Source organism: Anser brachyrhynchus (genome assembly GCF_964034855.1).
Source record: "Anser brachyrhynchus genome assembly, chromosome: 5".
NCBI classification, from domain to species: domain Eukaryota; kingdom Metazoa; phylum Chordata; class Aves; order Anseriformes; family Anatidae; genus Anser; species Anser brachyrhynchus.
In genome coordinates, this window is record NC_137699.1 from 60,728,135 (window position 1) to 60,740,484 (window position 12,350).

The 12,350-nt window shown below is 43.3% G+C and overlaps 2 protein-coding genes across 2 annotated transcripts in view; one reads left to right on the forward strand and one right to left on the reverse strand.

The window, feature by feature from the left end:
• The window catches only part of CCDC175 (coiled-coil domain containing 175), a gene marked incomplete at its 5' end in the record, with an annotated part of 29,222 nt that extends 21,206 nt beyond the window's left edge, over window positions 1-8,016 (forward strand). The window contains 8 exons of the mRNA XM_080595738.1: window positions 1,395-1,533; window positions 1,828-1,907; window positions 3,010-3,162; window positions 4,325-4,427; window positions 4,545-4,588; window positions 5,178-5,340; window positions 6,423-6,461; window positions 7,851-8,016. Coding sequence (XP_080451864.1) covers window positions 1,395-1,533; window positions 1,828-1,907; window positions 3,010-3,162; window positions 4,325-4,427; window positions 4,545-4,588; window positions 5,178-5,340; window positions 6,423-6,439 — 699 coding nt within the window. The 3' untranslated portion in view covers window positions 6,440-6,461; window positions 7,851-8,016. The remainder of the gene's footprint in view (window positions 1-1,394; window positions 1,534-1,827; window positions 1,908-3,009; window positions 3,163-4,324; window positions 4,428-4,544; window positions 4,589-5,177; window positions 5,341-6,422; window positions 6,462-7,850) is intronic.
• A 146-nt stretch (window positions 8,017-8,162) lies between these two features.
• On the reverse strand, window positions 8,163-12,334 carry JKAMP (JNK1/MAPK8 associated membrane protein). Its single transcript, XM_080595690.1, has 7 exons — window positions 12,231-12,334; window positions 11,982-12,073; window positions 11,715-11,869; window positions 10,278-10,484; window positions 9,541-9,722; window positions 8,928-9,004; window positions 8,163-8,630 (listed from the first exon to the last, which is right to left on the reverse strand). The coding sequence occupies exons 1-7, from the start codon at window positions 12,241-12,243 to the stop codon at window positions 8,412-8,414; spliced, it is 945 nt and encodes a 314-aa protein (XP_080451816.1). The 5' UTR covers window positions 12,244-12,334; the 3' UTR covers window positions 8,163-8,411.
• Window positions 12,335-12,350: the final 16 nt, after the last annotated feature.

Sequence of the window (12,350 nt, forward strand, 5' to 3'; positions counted from 1 at the left end):
TCTTCATTTAATAGCTTTTGATGGAATTTTATGCTGTGCTTGATCTCCAGAGTAATATCCTTCTGTCACTGATTGATAATTTTAGCTCACATATACATTTATCCTCCACAACATATAATTCGTTTAATTAGGACAAAAAAATTCTTCAGTTTTAAACCTGCTGTCTTAAACATTTATCGTCATCTTGCAGTTTTATGTTCTGAGAAGCAGTGAATAGCTGCTGTCTACTCATCTTCTCCAGCAAAGGCATATGATTTTACACACCTCTTATTGTATGTCCCCTCAGTTGTCACTTCTCAGGGCTGAAGAATCCTGGGTACAAAAACGGCTGGAAAAATCATGCTACATAATAGTTACCCATTGTTTACTGACCAAACAGAATAATGTTCTCAGTTAGTTTGAGGGAGTTTTCTCTCAGACTGGAATTAATCTCTATTTTCCTTAATGACTCAGGTGATAGGCCCGAGTGAATGCTTATCACATCTGCAGAGGACAGACTCGATAAGAGTGGGAGCACCCTCTGCAGGACAGAACTAGAATTCAGAATGATTTTAGCAAATTGGAGAAGTAATTTAGGGGAACAAAAAGAAGGCAAATAAAAAAAAAAAAAGTCATGATAAAAAATGTGTGTGTGTTTAGGTGGAAACAGTTGTTCTTTACAAACTCATCACCGGGGAGGTCTTCAAGCCTAGCAGTGATAAATAGGATTAAAGCTAACAATTTGAACATAAGTCAGCAAAGACATGTGGTAACGAAAAAGAGAAATATCGAACTGGTCTCTACAAAGTGGCATATAGACTGGCATGGCATATAATGCAAGTTTGCAGCTCCACACAGTTTTGGTAGGACACAGGTGGAACACATCGTCTGGTACTGATCACCTAATTTAAAGGAGGATGTAGATTACTTGGAGATCCAAGGAGAGTTCAACAAAGATGATCAGGAAAAAAAAATGAAGAAATGTGCAGTTTTTCCATTTAAAATAAGTAAATCTAAGAAAAGATGGTAGCTGCCAAACAAATAAAAATTGATAGCAATATGACATCCTTGTCCACTTGTTGAGACAAATAGCAGGCAACAGAGTAGATTTAACTTAAGAAAAAGTTAGGGCCTAAGAAAACACTGACAGCACAAATTGCAAAGTCCTGGAATCAATTGTGTGAGACACGGTATCTCTACCACTAGGGTTTTTAAGGACAAGTCAAACATCTGTCATGGGCACTTAGGTCTAATTGATTCTGCTGTAGAGCAGAGAGATGGACTAAGATGACCTCTTGGGATCACTTCCAGTATTCCTTTCTCTGTGTTTTTTTTTTCCCCTTGGTTACATTGAATTATTTATGCATTAAATGCTGCTTAGAAAGATTATTGATTGATATTTAGTTTCATTAAAGAATGACATCAAAACTGCAACTGAAGATCTGCTTAAAAAAGAACAAGAATTAAATGTAAGCAGGCTAACCTTGGAAGAAACCCGGAAAGAAAAAGAAGAGAAGTATACAAAATATGAAGAACTGAAGAAATCATTTTTAGGTAAGCATTAAGTAGCTCCTCTACATAGCTGGGCTTTCTCTTGATATTTCTGAAAAGAGCATGTCATCGCCCTCTGTCTGCCTGTATCTCATGTAAACTATGAAACAAGTATAAACCGAGCTCTTGGCAACAATTAGAATCCATAGACATGGCTATAACATAAATATGAAGTATTTTGAAATGCCAGACCAGTCAAACAGCTCACTTACTGATAGAACCTAGTTTTCTTTATATCAGTTTAACTTTAATGTTCAGTCATTATACTGTCTTAAAAACCCTTTCCCTGCTTTGTAGAAAAGAAAGATGAAGAGTTAAGAATCAAAAGAGCCATTCAGCAGTCAATCAAGACTACTAGGAAGCTCAAGGAGGACATGGTAACAGCTTAAAACTTAACTGCTAGTTCTGTAAAGTTTCCACCAGCAGCTTTTTCCTCCCAGTAAAAAACAGGCACCCATGGCGATGGGAAGACAGGCTGCGGGTGCGCCTTCCTTTGTCTTGCCATGTTCCTATCCGGTGGATGCCTAAGACCTCAGCTCCGCGTGTGGCCCAGCATTTATACCAAGCCAGCCTTAAGCTTGAGTTTGCAGCCCCTAGGCACACGAACAGGCCAAGAAGAAGCCGTTGAGCTTCTGCAGTTGAGCAGTGTCCCTACAGAGCTTGCACAGTGAATCTGCCTGTCGGCCACCTTCAGACCTGTACAGCTGATGAATTTGAGCACAGTATCACAGTGCACATCAGACCTGCAGAGCCTTCACTGGCCATTTTCACAGCGCATGCACAACCAGTCTCAGTGTGTAGCAGGGCCACTTGTCTAGGGCTGTGGGCCTCAGGCAGCCTGGCCAGAGCTTCAGGTGAGCTGTACATCCTAGTCAGATTACTTTTGCTTTCTGTTCCTCTGGCAGAACAACACTTTCAGGTGGAAAAGGAATGTAGTTGCATCTTCTGGTGTTAATGGGAAGAATTTAAATGTCTTTAGTTACTGAAGGGCATGAGAGAAACTTGATAAACTACATAAAAGGCTCTGTTTTGAAGTTGATCAGATTGTAGGATCCATGCCCAAGTAATGGGCAAATCTCTCTGACGGCTGTTCCGTAGAAGCCATGTGAACACAGAAACTGTCTCTGTTCAGAGAAGGGAGACCTCTTTCTCCAACCATATTAGAATAGCGAAGCACAACAAAACATTTGTGTACACCCAAACACCCAGTGACAGTAATGTGATGCTTCTGTCATTGGGTGGCCTTGCAGCACGAAGCTCACTTCATGTCAGAGCAGGTTCCTTTCTTGAGGACCATGAGCTCTCTCTTACCCTCTCTGTATCTCTTCCTACTTGTTGGTAAGAGAATACAGATACCTATCTCAGATGTTACTTTGAAAATTTTAAATGAAAGGTGCCATGTAGTAAAAACTCTTTTCACTTTAAGTACAAAAATCCTGTATAAAGGTCAGGTAGCAGTGAAGATTTTGTTATTTACAGCTGGAGCTAAGGAATAAGCTGCGGATCAAGCGTGATGCTGCAGTTAGTCAGCTGAAGAATCACACAGAGAGTATGAAGTTGCTGGAAAGAGACATCTATGAGATCAATAGAAAACTTGACATTGTGAACACGGAGAACTGCAGATTCAAATTAGTGAGTATATTGAAGCTTAACAGTGTTTATTCCCAATATGAAGTTCTCTGTTCATTGTTTATTTCACAGAGAGCTATCCACGGAAGCCAATGAAACACAAAAACAACAGGGAAAACATTGTCTTGTAAAGGAATGTGTAGATCTGTGTTTACTTGGGAGGGAAACAAAGAGGAATATCCAAGCACAAGGCATCTGCCTAAGACATAATCAATATCATGTATCTGCTGCGTTCAGTCAGGGATTGTAGGAAAAAGCCTTCCTGTCACATGAGATGAAAGTGAGATGTAGAATAGGCCTGTGTTGTTTGGAATACTTGCTTTTGGAAGATTTCTGTATACCTTTCAGACCCTGGGCTATCAAGAGTAGTAGAGTCTCCTTCCCTGTAAAATACATGAAGGATCGTAAAAGTGGTCTTATTGCCAGCTGTTTTCAGGCTGCCGTCCAGACTTGAACCCACATTTGCGCAGACATGTGGACTGAATTTCTGAGATGATGTTAACCCTGTGCACTGTTTGGTGTCTGTGAGCAGAGAGCTCTACTGCTGCAAGTAGTGCATCTGTGCATGCTAGTGCTGCAGATGCTGGGTACCAGTGACTCTGTAGCTCTGATTATATCCTCCTGGACTAAAACGCTTCACTCAGAGGCAAAACCCCTGGTTACGCTACAAATCTCCCTCTTCTTATGTTCAGTTGACTAACAAAGCTGAGAAGCTTTTTCTGATGCCTGTATCGCACCAGGAATTGCTGTTTATTGTGTCTGACCTGGGCTAACACATTTCAGCCAAAGCTGGGACAGCACAAGCTGAGTGCCAGTATTGATCCAATGTGAATGAGTCCACCCGATTTTGGGGAAGAGAGGAAGAAAGTGTCCTGGTTTGGATGTTACCTGGGCTGTTCTGGCATCATAGCCCATTTTACTTGGTAGCATAGACATAGCTGGCTTGTATTGATTTTGACAACTGTTAAAATTTAATCAGCAAGATGGATTGGATGCTATTGTTGAGAGGAAGCATGTCCAGAGGAATACATCAACCTTTGTATTTCTGTAAGTTAAACATCAGCTTATTCTTGCTGGCCTCTTCAGACACAGTGAAACTGTTTGGAAGTTATTTAGAAAAGTTGGAAACTGTGGCAAGTACTCAGTTGTAATTATTTTTTTACAGTGCAATGTGCAGATGAAAGAAGATATTTTTGCAATGAATTCTGAAGCAGAAAACCACAAGTCAGCAACAGTCAAAATTCTGAATGACCTAGCAGTGCTTCATGGTAATGTGTTAATAACTATGTCAAAACAAAAAGTAATATTTTTAAATAATGTCTTTCAGTCCTTGTGTCTTTTTCGAAGAACGATCTACCATAGTTTAACTGTTGACTCTGTTGTAGATCTTCTTCTGAAGGCATGGTCAGAGGACAGCTTTATTCAAAAGGTGAATTTCAATTTTCTATCGTACTATTTTGCATAAATACATTTCACTTGTGATGTAAAAATGATTTCATATTGCAAATAGGGCACTGCAATTTTTGAATTCATAGGGGGGGCAAAGTATTAAACCTGTGGTTTCTAACGTTATATAATTTTTTCCTGGTACTGTTCTTTTTGCTTGTCTTTTCAATCCTTTCTTAAACCGCTGCAGTCTCCCTGTATCTGCTAACATTCTTGCTTCTACACGCTGATCATCAACCTTGTAATTTTTTTCCAGTTGGAAATGGGCTTATTTTCAACAGGAATTAAACCAAACTATCATGTAAGAAAGTTTTTCACAAGTTCTTCCATCAGAAAGGCAAACTTTTTTTTTTCTTCCTTTTTTTTTTTTTCTTATGCAAGGATTGGATCATTATTGAAAAATTTCCTTTGGAAATGGTGGTCTGGTGGCTAGTCAAGCTGTGAGAAAACAAGATAAGATAACTTTCTCAGCATTCTGTGGTTTGTGTTTTTGTTTGTTGTTGCTGTTGTTGTTTTTTGGTTTTGTCTTTTTCATTTTGAGAAAAAAGGAGTTTTATCCCATGTTGTTACAGGAATTTCTGGAGAACGAGCAGGAAATTCTGAATGCAGTGACAGCCCTAGCAACAAAAATTCAACATCGAGAGGAAAAGATTGGTGATATTAATAGCAGGTTACAAAATAACCTGGAAGGACTGGATTCTCTGTTTGAAAAAAAATCTAGAATGGATGATCACTGTAAGATACATCAAACTTTTTCCTCTATTTTTTTTCAATCCCAGAGGAGTTCTGTTGAGTATGTTAATTTTTAGTAGCCTGTGACAAAATACAAGTAGTACAGCTGTGTTAGATCAGCTCACTCTGCTGTAGATTCAGATTTAGTGGAACAGTTAGTGCATTTTTTTTTTAGGAGAACTAGCCATGCTTTATCACACAGCCTGGATATTAACTTTAATTTCCTCTTTCTAAAGGGTTGTGATAACAACGGTGAGGGGGCTGTAAAATTGTCTGAGCATCGCTGATCTTTCCAGAATTACATGTTTGCTTTTCCACAAAGGATAAATAAAACTAACAAACTCCAACTCCTGCAGCTCGTTGTCATATGGTTACCACTGTAGGACTACGTGGTTAATTAATGTTTATGTTGTTTAGAATTTTACCTGTGGGCAATTTGTGCTGCTGTTTCCATTTAAATGAATGCCATTCTATACTGCAGTCTAGCAGAGGTATGGGGTGGTGTTATTACACAGGGGCCTTAGATGCATACATGCCAAATTGCTTGCTTCAGGTCCTTGTTTTAACTCAAATCCTGTAAATTTCTGCTTTTCTTGCTGGTTCATTGAGGCCTCATTTGTAATGAGTCGCAGGTTTGGTCACTGTATGACATTGCCTTGGTACTGAATGTTGTAAATCGGAAAAGCTACAGCACTCAGGATGCTTTGAAGTAATTGGGTCTGGGTTATATGACAGGAAGCCAGGAAGGGGGGAATTTATAGGGGAAGGTAATCTCCCTGGAAGGAAGCCAGGTAGAGGGGGGGGAGGATGGTGAACATATGGCAGAAGAGTCCCCCAGTTCATCTGAAGGCCCATGTCAGTATTATTTTGTGGGTGAAATGTGCAGGGCAGGCTTCTTCATAAGGAGCCTACAGAAACGCTGCTTGATCCTCCAAAACTGCAAGTATTTATTTAGCTGCATCTGTTGAACCCCTTGACTGCCATTACTTTTTATTTTAATTTAATTTCATTTAATTTTATTTTATTGTTTTTTAATGATAGTGAGAGGATTAAAAAAAGCTATTAATTTGCCTTTTACATTCCAGGTTTTGCTGAAGGCTAAAACCCCTGAGGCCAGAAGGAAGGTCAGTGCTTGGTAATGCCACGCATGGTTTACAGGCTTCCTATAACCTCTGCTTTTAATGAGTCCCTGATTCTCCAGCCTTTAAAATCAGTATATGATTCTCTAGACTGATCAAAAGATGTACTCATTAGTACAGCTAATGTTACCTCAGAATCATCATTACTTTTCTTTTTAAAAATATAGGGTCCAACTTTTAAACCTAACATATGTAGTCTGTATGTGGAAACGCACATGGAAGCATACAGTCCTCAGTACTGCAGAAGCCTTTCCCTGCCTGGTGCTGTACTGGCTGCTCACATGCTCATATGTACTGATGTGGTAACCATGCAAAACTAGACACAAAACTGTCTTTAGGACATTTTAAAGAAAACCACCTCTATGAATCTGTTATGTACGTGGTATCTTAACACATGGATTTGAAGAACATACTTTTAGTTCTGTCCTCTACACCTGTTTGGCTGCAAACTGCATTTGCTATGTAGCAGTGTAGATAGACTTTGATTTCCTTAAGGAGATCAGCTATTTCCTTAATCCCTAAACAATCCCTTACTTCTGCATACAAGGTGGGGTTTGTTTGCACGCAATTTTTAGAAGCGGCAAACCTGTCAATTGGCAATGCACAGAGCAAAGTTATCAGGAAATGCGTATCAGATGTAAGAAATTAAACCTATGGAGAAAGGTTCCTGAATAGAGCAGCACGCTACCTTGAGGCAGGCTGGCTGAGATGGCACCCACGCAACCCCTGGGCTCTCACCAGGCTCTGTCCCTTCCCGCTGAGCCAGCAGGGGCTTTACTTGGGGGTGGGTCGGCCTTAGGACTGTGGGTAGGTAATAGACTGGAGAAAGGGCACTACTGTCACAGTTAACTAGGGAAAGATGCACTGCTATTTCCGCTGCTACAGCCAACACATCATGAAAAAAGCTGCCTGGAACTATTCCTTCAACGTTTAGTCCTTCGGTGCTGCTCTGCTTCTTCTGGACCCTCTATGGCACTAAGTGTTTTGTGACTAATGTACTGTATACGTGCTTTGGGTGTCCTCCCATACAACATATATAGATGATAAATGGATGTAACAGGCATGAAGCATTCTCATAAGGGGAAGTTAAGATGTCTCTCGTAAAAGATGTGCAGAAGGGGAGAAGGCTCCATCCATTTGTAGTTAGCTCAGACTTACCTGCAGCAAGAGCTTTGCTGACAACAGGTGTAGACTACTAGGAAAAGAAAATCTTTAATCTGATCCTAGATGGAAATTTATAGTCAGGATATAAGAAAATGGCTTTAGTGGGAGAAATGCTACTGTTTAATCATTTCCAGGAGTAGGTCTCTGTACTTGAACATGGAACATAAACTACAAAGAACTTCACAATGCATTTTGTCTCCTTTCTCCTAGAAGTCAGAATAAAGTGCAGTGAAGAAATGAGGAGATGCTTCCATCAAAAAAGAACATCCTGAGCACAACTCTAGCGCTTATTGTCAGCTATCTAAGTCTCTTTCCCCTCACGGAAGGTAGAAGCTAGAATGCATGATGAAAAAACCAAGTGCTGTTTCATTTAAGCTCTGCTGTTCGATGTTCAAGTGCTCTATGTTTTATCTGAGCTCTGTTTGTTTCATTGAAACTACTGAAAAATAAAATATTGTTGTATTCAAATACCACCTAAAATATTGTAATAGGAAATAAACATATACAAGCAAAACGCTGTACTAGAATGTGTCAGAAGCTTTTTATGCAAATTCAGGGCAATAAATACAGACATTCCCTTTGATCTACACTAGATGTTTGTGAAGAATACAAAGTGCAGCTTTTTAATATTATACAGTCTCAGAAATGTTTCACCCAGAAGTCTTGTACACACATGGCTTCTGCTAAACCAGAAGTTTTCAAATGCATACCAAGCACGAAACTTGCTTACTCCATGTTGTCGCAGGACAGCACTGTTGGCACAGGATCTTTCTAATGCCCATTTCCCCCCTCTGAGAGTATGCGTGATGGCTCCGTGTACTTGGCTGTCAGCACGTAGAAGAGGGCAGGCGCAGGGACGAGGGCAAGCAGCGGCAGGTCCTGCTCCAGCTTGTCCAGTTTGGAAATGGAGATGATTCCATAGGCGTGGAGCAGCCAGTGGCTGACGAGGACAACCAGCCTTTTCTTCCTGACAAGGAGATCCTTGAAAGACTGGCAAAATAAACACAGCGTTCTGTTAGCATGCTGTACCTGATGTTTAAGGCACGTTACAGGTAGCGCACAGAGACACTGCACGAAGCCTCGGGGATTGAAGCCTTTCCAGCACATAGCACTGTTTCTCAGTACACCACGAGAGGGAAGTCTCACAGGAGCTTCCTCCAGCTAAAAGGCAGTCGTAAAGGAAGAAGCTTAAATACACGATACGCTGCCGAGACAATGCAAGAGAGCGGTCTCCGCTCACTCACATATTTTGTGACGAGTTTCAATACAGAAAGCACGTTTACCTACCTCCACTTCAGAAGCAGACATGTAGACAGCCAATGTGACCAACGACAACACCAGTATGATGTACGGAAAGGCGTAATCTAAAGGCAAACATTAAACACGTTAGCAGGAAAAATGCACCGTTATACATTCAGGGGAGACTGGAGGACACTAAGCCACTGCAGCCCACCTACTGTCAAACACGTAAGCAGGAAGGCTCAGGCAAACAGAACTAATCACTGCTTCCATCTTAGGATCCCAAATTTAAGCTAAATCAAAGACCAGCTGAGTTCCCCAAACTTTAATTAATTTCCGAAATCAGACGTACTCTACCTTAGCAGAAAGTCAAATTAACTCCTGAATTAACTTCCTCTCGTACCTGACTCTGTGCCTTTTTGGGAAAGGGGCAGCCTCCAGCTGCACAAGCAAAGACGAGGCAGTGCTGCTCGGGAGCCTGGTTAGGACAGGGCTACTAACCAGCCCCCTCTTCAGCTCAGGCTCCTCACAACCTGCAGACACCTTAAACAAAACCCTCATTCACGAAGCAAGAAGTATCACGTCCCTTCTCTCCCTCCTTTAGGTCATTTGTTACTGTGTTTACAGGTTTGTTTATTAGCGTTATTAGGACAGAACTCACAGAGCAGGCCTCCTCCAACCGCCTGGAGCACCGTGAGGACAGGGAAGAAGTAAAGTGCTGCGTAAATACTTTTAAATCGATCGGACTTCCCTAAGCCACAGGCAATTTTCTTCACCAGCAGAGGTCGGAGTAGCATCATTAGCACAAGGCAGAAGGCGTAATATATGAACACGATGGTGTACCTGCAAACAACAGAGAAATTCTTTAAAACGTGCAGTTTGCTCGTCCTGCAGACTCAACTCAGAACCAGGAAGTTTGGAGTTAGGTAGGGACAACTCCGCAGAATTTACAACCAAAGGATGTGACAGGAAGGGGGCACAGAGACACACAACGATGGACTGACTTTGCTAGGGGAGATCATCAAATGGGGAAAAAAATAAGTCTCATGCTTCATAGATGAATGCCTTAGACTGTGTCACCTTCTTTGGTGGCAAGAAGGAACAGATCACAAAATGCTCTCTGAAATACTTATTTGTCAAGCTTCCCTGCTGCATGTTGGGGATGTAGCAAGAGGAAAACACGGGACAAGACACTGGATTCACAAAGTCATTCAGTGTTGGCAACTGTTTCACACAAAAACCAGCTCAATGCACAGAAAGACTTCAGGGGTTTTGATACTCATTGGTCCAGGTTGGGTACATTGGAACAATTTCTGCCGCTTTGAGAAGAGGCATGGGCAGAAACAAACACATACAGAAGGAAGAAACAGCTCTGAGGACAGAAACCTTTCCACTCACAGGGGATAGACGGCTTCGTGGGTGCAGTGCACTGTGGTGATGTAATCGGGGCTCGGATTGTAGAGCATCGTGTACCAGTCCGAAAGCTTCTTCACCTTGCAGGATCGGATATGCAGGGAGCCAACAGGGTCACTGACGAGCAGCGTAACAATCGCCGCAACGCTGCACTCAAACAAGGCGGTGATGTGCTGCAGCAGCGCGCTGGAGCTGAGGAGAAGAGGAATTTGCTTCTGTTTTATACCATTAAAATAAATCTAAAGGCCGACTGAAAAGCACAGGCCTGTACTGAACAGAACCTCCTGGCAGGGTTGTGACTTGCTGTGACCAAGGACAGACAAATAATAATAACATTCTGCTTGAATACGAAAAAACAAATATTTTAAGCTGAGGGTGAAAATTCATTCATAGTATCCCAAAGGATTTAATGTGTAAAATAACTGGAAACCATTCCAGCTTCTTCCACCAAAGCCTGCTGTAGCATGGATAGCAGAGAATACGATGAAACCATCACAAGAAGTGTTCTCCTAGGTGCACTGATGCAGGAATGCTGGAAGCAGGAGTCGGCTTCCAAGAAAGCACACGGCAGCATCAGATTAGAAGCACAAAAGCGAACAGCCAAGGCTAGCACAAAACACAGCCTTCCTCCTCATGTCCGGTACTCCCCAGAGCTGAGCTATTCCCTCCTGCAGCAGTGCAGCTTCCCCGTGCCCAGCCCAGAGACGCTTACAAGTAAATGCAGCACGGGCACGAGCCTCCTGTCAGCTGAGGGATATCAACGCTCACAGTGCTGCAGTCTCAAAGAACGCCTGAGTGAGAATAAGGCACCATGCATCTCAGCACAGATAATATCGTGACATACAATACAGGCAAAGTTATCAAAGCTGAAAGTCATTGGTAAAGATGGCACATATCCAGGCATTAAACTCTCTCAGACCCTTGTTTTCAGGCTTTAGTATGCTTTAAAAACGTTATTTTTTTAAAAAAACTACAGACAAGCTCTTAATGGCCACATGCAGCTGTGATTTTAAATCCCTGTTTTTACAGAATTTTATTGGTGCACCCCACTGAAGTAAAGGTACATGAGCAATGCCGTCAGGACCAAAACCTGCCATGCACATTCCTAAAGAGAAAAGTCAGAAGCAGTCTTTGTGCCTCTGCAGGTGGTGGGTCAGTCTCGTGGGAGAGGGGGTGACATGAGGCACCACTCTGGCCTGCCATGGGGAAACCCGACGTGGGTTTCTCTGCAGGCAGAGATGGGTGGGAAGGGCCAAGGTGACCGCTGTAAATAAAAACCTCAGCCACCTGCCCAGAGCTTCTGCGCTGCTGCATCAGCTCAGCCAAGAGGCGCACTGCGGGGCACCTCAGTATCTCAGACCACGCTCACGGTTACTGGATTTCCTTCTTTAAACGCCTTTTCCGAAGGAGGGGAATGCTAACCTCTTTTTTCCTGAATACCACTCAATAAAGAACCAGTGCAGGACCAAGGGCAGCATGGCCATGAAGCCGAGGTACAGCCAGTCGTAGCGGTCGGGAGACCCCACGCATTCCCGGCAGATTTTGTTCTCGTCGGTCCGCTGGCCCCTCGGGCACACCTGCAGGAAGCACAGCACGGGGGTCACGGGGGGAGCCGAGCCGCGAGGCGCTGCAGCCGCCGGGGGCGGCTGAGAGGACAAAGGGCGGCGACCCGGGAGCCCCCGCACCTACCCCGCAGTCCCCGTAGGTCTCCACGGAGCCGTTGACGGCCAGGACGGTGCGGCCGCAGTACAGCCCCAGGCAGGCGGGGTGGATGGCGACGGCTGCGGGGAGAGCACGGGCGTTACGTTAAGTTACGTTACGTTAAGTTACGTTACGTTACATTTAGGTTAGGTTAGGTTAGGTTAGGTTAGGTTAGGGCCCATCCCGGCCCTTTCCTTCCCCTCCCGCCCCGTCCGCCCCGCGCAGCCCCGTCCCTACCGGAGCGGATCATCCCGGTATCCTAGCAACGAGCCCCTTCCGCCTACGTCACTTCCACTTCCGCCGCGGCGCCAAGCCCCGCCCACCCGAGCAACCCGCGGCGGGCGGGGTGCCGCACCC